Source organism: Pungitius pungitius, chromosome 20 (assembly GCF_949316345.1).
Source record: "Pungitius pungitius chromosome 20, fPunPun2.1, whole genome shotgun sequence".
Taxonomy (NCBI): Eukaryota; Metazoa; Chordata; class Actinopteri; order Perciformes; family Gasterosteidae; genus Pungitius; species Pungitius pungitius.
In genome coordinates this window covers 5604968-5619706 of record NC_084919.1, presented here as the reverse complement: position 1 = coordinate 5619706, position 14739 = coordinate 5604968, and the positions used below count along the sequence as shown (strand labels likewise).

General features: G+C 38.7%; 1 protein-coding gene across 1 annotated transcript; it reads left to right on the top strand.

Annotated features, from left to right (window-relative positions):
* The first annotated feature begins 599 nt into the window (after positions 1 to 599).
* Positions 600 to 12223, top strand: rfx6 (regulatory factor X, 6). Its single transcript, XM_037449649.2, has 20 exons — positions 600 to 945; positions 2462 to 2621; positions 3297 to 3420; positions 3771 to 3832; positions 3952 to 4029; positions 4243 to 4270; positions 4650 to 4757; positions 5019 to 5096; positions 5212 to 5325; positions 5552 to 5601; positions 5941 to 6100; positions 6192 to 6336; positions 7041 to 7150; positions 7257 to 7374; positions 8417 to 8539; positions 9103 to 9309; positions 9513 to 9819; positions 10530 to 10879; positions 11209 to 11409; positions 11537 to 12223. Exons 1-20 carry the CDS (start codon positions 789 to 791, stop codon positions 11713 to 11715), a joined length of 2859 nt encoding a protein of 952 aa, XP_037305546.2. The 5' UTR covers positions 600 to 788; the 3' UTR covers positions 11716 to 12223.
* Positions 12224 to 14739: the final 2516 nt, after the last annotated feature.

Genomic DNA, 14739 nt, shown 5'->3' with positions numbered 1-14739 from the left:
TTTTTTTTAGATTCGGATTAATAACAACAAATATAATAAAGACATACATGATGATTATGTATTATTACGGGTCAAGATAAGAAATGTTATTGATCTGTGTGGGAAATTCACCAGTTACCCATGTAAAGTAGTTTACAAATTGGCTTCACAATTACCGGTTAAAACTTGACGTTCACAGGAGCAGTAAAGACATTCTGCAGGATGAATAAAAATAAATCAAAGGGTTACTTTAGTTATTAGTTGCAGTTGTGGGGATACTGCTTCATTTATTTGAGTAGGTAAAAGTACATTAGAGTTATACCCTGTAAGTATTTGTAACTTTGACCAAGCTTTCTAAAGAAAAAATAAGAAAAAACAATTGCTTTTATTCATATATGAGCGCCAGCTGAGTGTGTGAGGGAGGATGGATAGATGGACAGATGGATGAGGGTTTTTCTGTTAATCATTAGTAACCTGGATTAGCCCCAGTCCTCTGTAAATATGACGAATGCATCCACAGGTTCATTAGCTCTGCCTTTCCAAAGCACAGCTTTATTAGTCTGAAGTTGCTCTGTCAGGTTAAACCAGAGTGCAGTCGTTTCTTTTCTTTAGCATTGTCGGTTGGACAAAATAATGTTGGACCTGCTTACTATTTTGTGATCATTTTGGATTTTTGATGTTTTGGATTTGAGTGAATTTGAGAATGCCAAGCAGTGCTTGAAAGTTGCAGTGGAGTGTTGTTTTCCCAGCAGGCTCACTTCCGTTTTGTTTTTTGTTGATTTGTTTATGAACATTTATTCCCTTTGACTATGCCAATGAAACGCAGCAGTGAGAGTTCAGCCAGAGACGGTGTGTTTCTTATACACTCTCTGACCAAGACTCTGTGCAGCTCACCAGAGGAAACACGCACAGACTATATGCGACGGACACATTTTCATCAGGAGGAAGATTCTGGGATCAAATCAGGTAATCAAGTGAATTGCTGCTGGTAGTTCAGATCATTAAAGCTGAAGAGTCACTGTTTTATATTAATATCTGCATCTTCATCTTCATCCTTCTTGCACGATATTCTAATTTTTCAAATTTCACCCGTATAGGGCAGTATAGGATGGTCCGTTTTGGAATCACATACATGATACATGAGTAACATTTTATCTATATTGATTTTTTATTTTTGATACACTGTCAAATATTTAAATTGCTAATGATACACCACGATATGTTAATTGGGGTCAGGGTTTATATTTTGTATCCTTCTTCGGTTTTCTCAAGTTAATCTTCACTCACAGTCATTGAATCAGAAGGTTTTCTGTGCTTACATTTCAAACATGCGCAGGTAACATCAATAAGTGACACAAAGCGACCACATGGTGGTGCTACAACGAAAAGATCCCATGCACTTTTTTCTGTGACTTTTTGGCCATTATACATGAGAATAACGATGATAGTGAAGGCACACAAACAGAGGAATCAGTAGAACAATCACAAAGTGTTTTTTTCCTAATAGCAATATCATGGAATAATCCAACAAAAATATTCCTACTCTAAATCCCTAAACGTTTTCATAACAATGGATCAGATGTTTCATCAAAATCTAATTCGCTTTAAAAGCTTTGACTCATATTTTGCTTATTAGCTCTTTCAGGATTTGAAGTCACATGAGGTCATAATCCAAGGTCCAGGTCACCATCAGGCAATATATTATTTTATAATATTATAGTGGATTGATATTGATTATATGTTCACACAACATAACAGGTGAACATATATAAAATGTAATTTTATAAATATATGTATGTGCTATTTTAAAATGAGTGTTTGAAATGATTTATTGGAATTCATTTAGTAGTTGAAATTTTATAGTTCATCAATGCCGTGTTGTGATTTATAATTGCAGTAATTGTTTTGTTAGACATTGCCATTATGACATGACATTAATAGGATTCAGGTTTGTCTCTATTCTCACAGTAGAGTCCCTTGATTTATTTTGCAGTTATCTCGCCAAAAAGCAGTTAAAGGATTCCCTTTGAACACAAGAACATTTCAAATGCACAATATATGAATATACAAAGAGTATAATATATTATATCATGTGAATTTCTGACTGTAAGGGCAGTCTAAATGATAAAATAAAGCTCAAATCACTTTATTAAAGGTACATATAAACACATCAAGCAGAGAAGACAAAACTGCAAACTAATTTCCCCTCTAAACAAATGTTTGGATTGAAATTAAAGCTGCAGATCTTAGGAGGCGGAGCTTCACTCGCGCAAAGGCTGTTCGAGCCACTGAAACAGAATTAACTGAAAAGATTACATCTAAAATATTCCATTGTAAAAGGTAAGGGAAGATCAGTGCAGCACTGAACCAATCCAAGAGGAAGACGGTACCAGCTGATTATTATGCAAGAGTCATTGCAAAGTTATGTTGAAAAAAAACATTTTGGGAGTTAAGTTCCATCTTTTTCTCCATGTATTCTCAGAAGTGGAGGACAGTAATGAGACACCATCCTCTGAGGAAGACCAGGACCTGATGGACTTAAACCCGGAGCTGACCATGGAACAGAGCATTGCGTCCTCAAGGAAGACCATCAGTCAGATCATCAAGGACAAGAAGAAGCAGACTCAACTCACCCTGCAGTGGTAAGGTGTAGTATCCTCAGCACGAGTGAAAATCCATATTAATAGGTGTGTATGTGAGGGGAGAAACACATCTAATGTCTCCACAATACTATTCTGCATCGCAGATATCTACCTTCCTCCAACCTACAAGAAGCTAGAGGGTGGTGTAAGAAAACCTAGCAAGCAGAATAGAATGCACTCTGTATGAAATGAATGTAAATGTTGGATACACAATGACAAATTGTGCAGATCAATTTTGAACACTTATAATATATTTTCAGACTACAAAATGTATTATTGTGTAGATGCAACCTAAAATACATGTTGAACTGGCTCTACTGATTCCTCCTGATTCCAAATCAAGAAAGAATGGCAACCAGAAGTCACTACTTCCTCTTCTTTCAAACTTTCAAACAATTTTTGGTAAATGGACATTTATTTTAGAAAACTTCTCAAAGCTGGAGTTCTGTCTCTTTAGGATATGTTTGACTCAGTGACTTCTGTTATTGCTCTAACTTTTCTGATTTTAATTGTTTCTAATTAATTATGTTTTATGGGTGTTTTTATTCCAATCTGTGTTTTTCTTTTTGTTTATATGTGTATTTTCTTTTATATATATAACGTTTGTCCATTGGTTTTGTCTTTGTTGTGTTTTGTTTGTCTGCTAATGTTTTTCTCACTGATGTGTGTCAACAGGCTGGAGGAGAATTACATTGTGTGTGAAGGAGTGTGCTTGCCTCGATGTATCCTCTATGCTCACTACCTGGACTTCTGCAGGAAGGAAAAACTGGAGCCGGCCTGTGCTGCTACATTTGGAAAGGTTTGTGTGTGTGTGTGTGTGTGTGTTTGTGTGTGAGTGTGCGTGTGTTTATGTGTTTGCGGTCCAAAATGTGTTCTTTAAAATACCCCCAAAAATATCTATATGCAGATTTAATCTACTTTTTTTCCTTGCAGTTAAAGATCCAACGCTTTCAATTACATGTGCCTTTGTTGATATTAGTTTATTCCATGACATTTTTAAATTAATGAAAATTAAATCATTTCTGTTCAAAACTCTAATGTAATATTTTCCATTATGAAGAGTGTGTATATTTCTTCCATTGATTCATTGGCATAACATTATGCATGACTGATCTAACCAGAACTTTATACCATACCATTTCTCATCAGACAATTCGACAGAAGTTTCCTCTTTTAACAACAAGACGACTGGGCACCAGAGGACACTCAAAGTAATTGCCAAAAACCCTCCTATCCTCATCCTCTCCAACTTCCAATATTTGCAAAGAAGGTGTCAGGCGAGTTCAAGTTCCAAAATATTGTTGGATATTAACATCATTACATCACACAGATATCATTACTATGGCATTGGCATCAAAGAAAGCAGCGCTTACTATCACTCTGTGTATTCTGGAAAAGGCTTGACGAGGTAAAAAAACATTTTACATTACTTATTCTTGTACATTAAATGCTACCTCTTTATTCTTTAGTCTGTTGATCATTATGTGGTATTGTTTATGTTGGTTTTGTAGTCAGCATAAGTGCTCAATATTTATCTGTTATGTCTCAGTATTATTCTCAAGATTTGTTCCTTAATGTATTTATATTTTAAAATTTGAAATCTCTTTCTCTTTGATCACAGATTTTCAGGGAGCAAGCTGAAGAATGAGGTTAGTTAGTTGGTTGGTTAGAAAATACTTTCTAAAATGTTCTGTTGAACCTGTAACTACATCCAAAGGTGATGTCACAGAGTCCTAGAACATACTTATTAGAACATGTTTTTTTTGGTAATTAAATAACACACATTGCAAAATGTAATGATTTATTACAAATCGCAAGGATACATATTTATACAGTATATTATATATCATTGCATTCATGCAATAAAAGGCTGGTTTTATTATATAGTGAATGAAAAACATGTGGTGTTTCCTCCATGTGCTGCTATTAAGCAAAACATTTTCTGAAATTGTTAATTTACTCTTAAAATGAAGTTAAGAGTTAAGATAAGTAAAGGAGAGAGCGGCCTCATTTTGTTTTATTTTCCAGGGAGGTTTCACCAGGAAATATTCTTTGAGCTCTAAAACTGGTACATTGCTCCCAGACTTCCCAAATGCTCAGCATCTTCTGCTACAGGGAAATATTTCCAGAGACAAGGTTAGTGATACAAATTGATTGATTGATTGATTAAGTGCAAAAGTAGTATACAGCACAAATGCTGGACAATGTATGCACACCTTCCGATCGTAAAAAAAAAAATTCAAACTATATACATATGTATATATATATATATATATATAAGAAATGCTATATGCCTCAGTTTTAATAACTCTTTACAACATTACATTGGACTGGCAGGCTTTAAGCCAACGCATTACAGTTTGTAAGTTAAGTCTGGTCTTGCTTTGCTCTTCGCAGGTTGACACTCTTATCATGATGTATAAAACACACTGCCAATGCATCCTGGACAATGCCATTAACGTCAGCTTTGAGGAGGTGATTAGAACCATCTTATCAACATCTTTTTGTTTTTCTTATACTGCTGAAGACGCTAAAACCAGCGCAGTCATCCATGAAAACCAGATGTAACTCTTCAGATGCTTTGTTTCAGATCCAGAATTTTCTGCTCCATTTCTGGCAGGGAATGCCCGATCACCTGCTGCCACTGCTGGAAAACCCTGTTATAGTCGACATCTTCTGTGTCTGTGACTCCATCCTCTATAAGGTTTTTGTCACATACGTGATTTTTATTTGTACTGAATATCAGTAGTAGTCTTAACATCTTGAAAAAAAAAGTACACTAGACTAAATAACATCATATAAATCATATCACAGATGATGCACTGCTGCCTTGCACCTTTTTTTATATTGATAAACGTGAAGATCTTTTTCTCTCTGAATCACAGATTCTGGTTTGATAGTGTAAGCGCTGTTTCTTCTTGTTTTGTCAGGTTTTGACTGATGTTCTGATTCCTGCTACAATGCAGGAAATGCCTGAAAGGTTTGTCATTATTATTGTCTAATTAGTCATGATGTTCACAAACCAAACTATGAGACAATCTGAAGCTGTTTGTGACACGGGTAGCCTCCAAAGTTTGTTTCCTCCTCCTTTTCTCATGGAAGGGGAAAAGCATGTTGGGTGGAACTTTCCTGATAGGAAGCCTTTGTCCAGTCCAGGGCGATGTTATATTTTTGACACTCATTGCTATTAGATATGCTCTCGAGGATGCAGATTTTTAAGGTGGACCCCAAGAGCAGTTTCTTAGAAGTTCAATGTGGTATAAAGATATTTAAAGCAAATCTTCACGCTGAATGGTTCCTCAACTCATTTCTCCAACAGTCTTTTGGCTGATATCCGTAACTTTGCCAAACACTGGGAACACTGGCTCGCCTCCTCGCTGGAGAACCTCCCAGAATGCCTTGCAGCCAAGAAGATTCCCATAGCACGCCACTTTGTTTCCTCCCTCAAGAGACAGACCTCGTTCTTACACCTGGCACAGGTACGTTTACTTTAGGACAGAACCAATGACATTATACTCTAACGTTTTAAAATAAACAAAGTAATGATTCATAGGTTGCTGTGTTTTCCAGATAGCCCGCCCGGCGCTGTTCGACCAGGCTGTAGTGACCAGCATGGTGTTGGATATTGACAACGTGGATCTCAGCAGCATCAGCTCGCAGCCGTTGCTCAGCATGAACTCTGCCGGAGACCAGGACCCAGATATATACTCGGAGTGTAAGAAAAAGTGGTACTTATTTTTAATAAGTAAAAATACAAAAGTATTAGCATCTAAATCTCTTAAAACAACAAAAGTATAGGGCAGTATAGGATGGTCCGTTTTGGAATCACATACATGATACATGAGTAACATTTTATCTATATTGATTTTTTATCTTTTATTTTTGATACACTGTCAAATATTTCAATTTCTAATGATACACCACGATTTGTTATTTGGGGTCAGGTTTTATATTTTGTATTCATAAAATATAGTAACTAGTTAAACTAAACCGGTAAATTAATTGTAGGAGTAAAAAGTTACGTAACTGGCTTCCAAAATACATTAACCGAGCATTGAACCAAAATCCTCAAGTTAAGTAGAAGTACCTCAACACTTTAATTCAGTGCATTTTTTAGAGACATGTAGCCAGTTGCATTTCACTATTGCTGATCAATAAACTCAAATTCTCAAATCCACCAAATGAAAATGTAAGATTTTCATATTTCCATGAATTGTCCCAGCTAAGGTTGAATTTGATGTTCTAATTCATAGTATAATTATATATGATGATGATTCGTGTCAGAAGACCCATAGACTGATGTGTGAAACATGTTAGATTTGCTGTTTCTGTTGCTCTAAAATACAAACGAGAATCTGTTTTATTGACAATGAAGCAATGCGTCCTTTCCTTAAAGTATCTTTGCCTTGTTTCATCCAGATGACTCCATCACAGTCTTTCAGGAGCTGAAGGAGCTGCTGAGAAAGAACGCCACAGTAGAGTCCTTCATTGAGTGGCTGGACTCTGTTGTGGAGCATAAAGTCATCAAGGTAACAGCTGTTCCTGGCATACTGTGCTGACTCGTATTTGACATGAAAAGGGTCCCGTTGTGCAACCAAGCAGCCTTTTCTGTTCTGTCTTCTCTGTATGTGTCAGCCCGGTAAGCAGAGCGGTCGATCGGTGAAGAAGAGAGCTCAGGATTTCCTCCTCAGGTGGAGTTTCTTTGGTGCCAGAGTGATGCACAACCTCACGCTTAACAATGCGTCCAGCTTTGGTATGATTAAATTATGAATGTCTTTTTTTGTATTCAAGTACATTTTTTATATATTTATATATATATATATATATTTATATATATATATATATATATATATATATAGAGAGAGAGAGAGAGAGATGTTCTCTTCTGCAGGAACACCATTATTAGACTCCTGCAGTAATACCCCCTGTAAACAGTGGTGATAAAATAAGCACTCAGATCTTGGCAATTAGTGTCATTCAAAGAGTTATATTATTAAACAAGATGGATTATTATTATTATTACTATCCATCTTGTTTTCATCAGGTCGGATTCAGTGTAAACTGCTAGCATAAAACCGGGGTTTTTTCACAACAAAGTAATGTAGTTTTTCCAATTAAATATTGGAAAACAGGGAAAGGAAGCAACCAAGTTTATAAGAAATGTGGTTTTACTGGCTCTAAAATAGCTGTCGGTCAGGCAACATTAATTAAATAATAAAATAATTTATAAAAGTATGTCCATAGTAAAATTATGGTGATTTTGTTATGAGAAATTAATAACTGTCACCCAGCTAATTCATTTTTAATCTTCCTTTCTTCTCCATTACTTAGTCTACACACGCACATGCATACACACACACACACACACACACACACACACACACACACACACACACACACACACACACACACACACACACACACACGCAAGTCTTATACAGAACAAGCCAGCTCAGAACAGATTGCTACAATAGCGCAATAAATTGTAATGGCCAGGCTCGCCTTGATTAAACAAAGTCTTATCAGCAGGTCGCGTGCTTTCTGTCCAAACACACGCACACACACAGAGTACGTGTACGTGAATAAACACTAACCATTTGGTCTGAATAGTCCCAGTGGAGCTCAAACACACACACACACACACACAGAAGGTCTTAAAGCTGCCAGCCAGCAGGTCAAACAAAGAGCAGCTTGATCCTAAAGGTCAGACTGTAGATAAAGAAGAAAAACTTCCTACCTCGTAGTTGGAGGTTTAATCCTCTCATTTTTGTCATCTGACTTTTGGGAACTGGTAGGTTCCTTTCATCTGATCCGGATGCTGTTAGACGAATACATCCTGTTGGCTTTGGAGACTCAGTTCAACAACGACAAGGAGCAAGACCTGCAGAACCTGCTGGACAAATACATGAAAAATGCAGGTATCAAGCATCAAAACAAAGACGCTACGGTTCCACTGCTGACATACGTGAGCTATTGTCAAAAGTACAGCAAATATAGTCTGTATAAGATGTTCCTTTTATTACTGCCACGTAATACACGTTTAAAATGTAAATTAAATGTATCAGAACCTTTCTTTTGTATGAAATGTACAGAGCAGGTTTATTTACAAATAATCAAATACCGTAATGAGTGCAGTTTTACGTAACACATACACAGTTATTAAAGCATAATTTAAAAATCAGAGTAAAAAAAACTAATTATATTAGAATGTCAAAATAATACCTAAGAAGCAAAATAAATAAAGGGGAATTTATTTTTGCATTTTTAAATTTACATTTAAACTTTTGGTGTCTAATATTATGTAGTTAACCAGAATATACCCATAAATAATGTAAAAGGAATGAAAGGAATGATAGCACCTTTAATTTTGTAATCACTATTAAAATGATATCACTACAATGGATCAACAGTAGTGATGAATGTCCTTCTCCGGTTTAGTGACTTCAGATGTACTTGTGGATGTTGTGATGTCAACTTTCAGATGCGAGTAAAGCGGCTTTCATGGCTTCCCCTAGTTCCTGCTTCCTAGCAAATCGCAACAAAGCCAGCGCTCCCATCGACCAACCAGTGAAGAACGAGACCCTGGGAGAACACGCCTACATGTCTCTGTCCACCAATCATCAGCAAAGTCTGGAACCGAGCACCGTCCTCTACCAGGGGACAGAGTCTGCTGGGTTTACTGTCTCAGGTAAAACTAAATCTCTAAGTTATTTCCCGCTAATCAAGAAGTGGACGCTAGACAGCAAAACAAGAGGAAAGCATATCATCACCAAGTTTGAGCGCAGAATAGAACAACAAATTTAATAGAATTCTGAACCGAAAATATGAGCTAAAAATTATTAATAGAGCTTTAAATGAACCATCTTGTCCCCTGTGTTTGCCTTGGTACAGGTAGTCAGATGCACTACTCTCAGGTCAGCGGCCCCCTCATGACACCCCCTATCTCTCCAGCAGCGTTAGTCCATAGAGGCTCCGTCATCAACCAGGGGCCCATGACGGGGAGACCTCTGCCTACCTCGTCTTCCTCCACATTTTCCTCCTCCTCTTCTTCCTGCCTGTCCTCTCTTAGCACAATAACTCAACCGAGCCCCTGCTCTTCATACCCGGAGACCCTGTACCACTGTCTACCTCAGAACAGCTCCAGTTACTTCCCCCAAACTGGAAACTCCTCTGCCTCGACCTACCAGGCTGCACCAAGGTCAGCTTCATTTACTGCTGGGCATCTACAGTGCGGCCCTAAAATTCAGTTATTTCATTTCATTTTGAGAGGGGGGGATAAGAAAGCTATTACCGTGATATTATTATACTGCCATCTCTGTATATTAAATACACTGATGTTTCTCTTTGTTTTTTCTTGTTCCTTGATACATTTTGGGACATTTTTAGGATATATGGTAAATGACGGAGATTCCATTTTGCCCTGAATTCAGTAAAATATGTTTGTGACGGAGTTCACTCTCAGTCCTTGCTGAATTCCACAAAACAATGGTGTAGTTGTAGTTGGTGCATTTTTATTCTTCTTCTTTGAAAGTGCAAACCAGTGCTAAGAAAACTTAAAATGAAAACAAATAAAAGAAATAAACCAAAAAGTCACCATCTCGCTCTCTCAATGGCCTGTTACCATGACCTACCATCACCTACCATGACCACCCTTCAACACAAAACCCTCTTCTCCCCCTCCTGTCATGAGGAGGTTCTCTTAATAATCCTATGCCCCTCCCATCAGGCTAATTGACAACCTCTGGCTCGTGATTGTGTGTGTGTGTGTGTGATTATGTGTGAGTGCCGCGTATGCAGCCAGTGACGGACACTCTGTCACAATAGTATGACATTAATGAAAAAGAAGTCCTTCATTTTTATGTCATTGTTTTTACATTGATCGACAAGCATGTGCTATTTTTGTTTCAGGCCTCAGACCCAGAGTCAGTGTTTGGCTTCAGTTCAATCTCAGGCATCAACCCTTGCCTACCATCTCTCCCGGTACCCCTCCTTCAATGACCCACACCTGACCAAAGACGTGCTCTACAGCCTCCATCAGCCGCCTAACAGCACAAACTGCTCCCTGACGCCTTACGGTTCTGGAATCCGACCCGCATCCAGCTACCCTTCAGGCTCCCATCCAGTTCAGGCTGAACAGGGACTGGATGCTCAGACAGCGGCTCAGATTATGGATCCAGGGGAGGGGTTCGGCTTTGTTGGGTCTGGACTTAACTCTGCGGGTAGTGGGTGTCCGGGACAGACGTACATAGGACACAGTGGTAAGGACAAATCTCACTGGCATTTATGTGTCATCTGGTGGATCTCACAGAACTTAATTTTTAATACAGGAAAATAAATGGGAAATGTCTGCCTGTCTCATTTGAAGGTCATTAGAGATGTTCAGAAGTGAAAAGAAATACAGTTGTGCAAGAGAAATCTGTAAATTTGTATTTAATCATCTTGTAACGTTGTAACCCAGATTTGTTTTGTGACCCTTTCATTTTGAGGGGCCTTGACCACTGTTCTATGCACAAACCCAATTGCACCAAATGATTAACGTAGTTCGTGGACAACAGACACTCAATGCCAAACTTTCCCCCTGAGGCAGGTTACTACAGCAACAGCAGTTACCTCGACAGCCAGCGAATGACATCACTTGTGGACCAGCATGTGTCCGTCATCAGCACCATCAGCAGCTTACGCCCCTTCCAGTCGACCTACTCTGAGGTCCACGATCCGCTCAACATCCTGGACGAACCAGGAAGGAAAACAACGGGAGCTTACTTCACTGAGGCTAACACCGGAGCAGGTTTGTATTCCTCAAACATTAATATGGACAAAAATAAGAAATCCTAAAGAAGACCAGAGATGTAAATTCCATGTTGAATTGTTGTAAGGCAGTTTAATCTCATACATCACTGCTCTTTCCCCCTCAGATCATGCACTCCCCTCATCAGGATCTGCTCCTTGCATGTTTGGAGTTCCCACTCCGTTCTCCTCCCAGGATGCATTGCTCTCTCAGCAGCGAGGGCCTTCGTCATCGGAAGTGCAGGACATGGTGTCTTCACTTCCTCCCATCAACACTGTCTTCATGGGAGCAGCTGGAGTACAATGACAGCATAAAGCTCAAACTAGAGAACTATCCTGATGTTTGGAGTCCAGTCGACATTGCTGACCAGCTCCAAAATGTACACATGCACTAAAGCTGTGAGGTGGTCTGGATAAAATCACGCGCAGTGCAGCAAGTGAGCCCCCAGCCCCAATCAAACCCAGAATATCCCAACTGTGTGGTGCAGTGTGACCAAGAAGCCAAAGCAGGGGACCAACTGCCAGTTGTTTGTCTTCATACCAGTTAGAGAGGAGCAATGGAAAGATATTCATTTTGTGTGAAAATGTGGATTATATATAACTATATATTTATATATGAAAATAATAATATAATAACAATCACTAGAATACAGATCTATATATCCACAACTGCATTTGTCAATTAGTCATTTTTGTTCCAAGCAAACTTTTGTTCCCACATAAATGATGCCTGAGGGCTTCCACTTCTTGTGTGAAAATTGTTGTAAATCAGTCTTTGACAAAATTGTGTTAGATATTGGATATATGTAAGACAACACACAATCCTCCACAACACAGCTTTTTATTATGATACAAAGGCGAGCCAGACTTGGTCAGAGTTTGTTCATTAACAAAAGTTGCCATTCCGGCTGCCATTGAACTGTGTGTTTTCTGTCCGAGTCTCAGATATGAAAATAATCACATTCATTGAGACTTTAGAGGGTAGACATTCTGCTTTGCTTGAGTATGGGGATGAAAATATTTAATATTTAAATGTATTTTTGAGGGCTTTTAGAAACAGTTTCAGAAATTAGACTTGACAATTGAATAAATCATTGCAACCAAAGTTGCCAAAACTAAACCCCGGAAATGATGACGGAATGACTGAATGTGAGGTGACATAGTATAAAGAAAGACAAAGAAAGATCAATCACAGTACTTGACATATAACTAATTTGTCTAATTTTAACTTAAGTCTCATACATAACCTTATTTACTATATTTCCTTCCTGCTTTGCGTCAATGTAGATCTTTGATATTTGGCCTCAAGAATTTCCATAAAAACTAATCAACTAATTACTGATGAGGGAAATACATGTTTATTTGCAAGCTCAATGTCAATCCCGGTGTTTACCGGTGGATTGAGCTAAATGTTAACATGCTAACATGCAGATTTTTCAGCAGCAACATAGAAAAACAATAATAAAACTTCTCATTCATCACTTTCAGGACGGACACAGTAGAAGTATGGGGGGGGGGGGGGGGCAGCCCTTTTTCTGCATCTTCTTATTTTGCTAAGTTTGTTTCTTGGTGTCGACCTCTATAAAAAAAAGGCAACCAGGCACTGGCATAAAGCCTTTGAACTGGCTACCCATTGGATGAAGGGATGAGAGGAGGTTCCTCCTCGTTATTATGACAGGGTATCAGGGACCTAAAATGATGGCGATGTAATTGAAAACAAATCTGGCATGTTGGGGAGTTCACACATGTTGTGATCTGTGACTGTAGTAATATCCCCTGCCCCTCCCTGATTCCGGGCCAGGCTGTTACATAAGCAGTTATACATGTTGCCCAAGGTGCTCATCAATCACTGGTTTGTAAGGTGATGCACTTTAGAGGCTGTGTTTAAGAGCCGCAAACAACGAAAGAGAGAAGGATCAACAGCTGGAGGGAGAGTCAGAGGATAGCCATCATAAAGGGGCGATGGTGGCGCATGGAGTAGTGTGGTGCGCTGGGAGCCACAAGGGTTAGGCTGCCCCATGTGCCATGTCGATGTGTCCCTGAGCAAGACACCTAACCCCTAATTGCTCCCCAGGCAAGATGTAAGCCATGGCTTAAAAGGCAATGTAAGTCGCTTTGGATAAAAGCGTCAGCTAAATGACATGTAATAAATTTCACAGCAACGTCACTGAAAACGTTTAATTAACAGCTGCAGCTCCACTGACCAAAAGTAAACATTACTGTTTTTTTCTGGTTGCATGTGTGTCCATTCATTTGTTAGCTGTAATAATTAAGGGAGAGGGAACAGACCAGAACACAGCACAGTTTGTGTTCCTCTCTTTAGTCTGCTCCTGCAGCAGATTGACTTCCAGTCAATAACAGAGGCCAATAGAGTCCCTTATCTCCTCTGCTTCAGTCCATGTGTCAAAGCTCCAAACCCATGACTCTTTAATGGCCGAACTCTGAGATTACAGGATGGGATCACAATTGAAGATTGCGGATCAAAGTTGGGAGCTTTTCATTCGTAATTATTTGCTTTCTCTGCAGCACAATGGGGGGGAGATACGAGGTCAGATAAACTTGTTGACCAAAATGTTATGAGAACACACAGGGAGGGAGGGCTGAGGGATGAGAGTAAAGCTGTTAATATCACACCATGGTGACCTCAGTAAATCATGGACGCATGTCTCCTCTTGAGTCTGTATACTACAGCAGATGGGACATCATAAAACCACAGCATCAAAAGACACTGACACAGGACACTAAACCCACCCGGAATGCTCTTTTGTTGAAATGGAGATGGCAGTTTCTGAACTGTTTGAATAATTGATGACTTTCAGACTGATATAATGTCTTAAAATGTATACGAGTTATCTTAAATTTCCTTTTTCATATTCACTCTTCGAATTTGGCCCGTGGATACAGTAACTCAACGTAAGACTTTTCTATTAGACATAATTTTAACATTTGTAAACTCGCTGTGATTTGCTTTCTTTAGAAAGTAAATAATAAGAAATTACAGATAACTGTTGTACATCTGATTAAAACTCAATAAATCCAAATTCACACTGGTCAGACTGTTTTGGATGTATGGTGACGTGGCCTTGCTCCCTCCCTCCTTCATCGTTTTTTATATGTTATCTACTCAGGAGGAAAAATCCATTTCAGGTGCTCATGCAGCGGCGTAGGGACAGATGGTGGCATATGTAATGATTACAGAATCCCCACGTTAAAATACTTTAATTACTAAGTCAATAATGGCTGCAACAATTGCTGGACCTTTAGCGTAAAAACAACAGAAGGCGGAAGGCAAACTTTGGGCCAATGTTTAACCAGAACTTTGCATTAGAGC

Bases quoted from the DNA above. Each gene is read 5' to 3' on its own strand.
- rfx6 (XM_037449649.2), top strand. From the start codon at position 789: ATGCCAATGAAACGCAGCAGTGAGAGTTCAGCCAGAGACGGTGTGTTT. The intron at 6,101-6,191 runs GTACGTTTACTT...TGTGTTTTCCAG, and splicing joins CGTTCTTACACCTGGCACAG to ATAGCCCGCCCGGCGCTGTT. The intron at 7,151-7,256 runs GTAACAGCTGTT...TGTATGTGTCAG, and splicing joins TGGAGCATAAAGTCATCAAG to CCCGGTAAGCAGAGCGGTCG.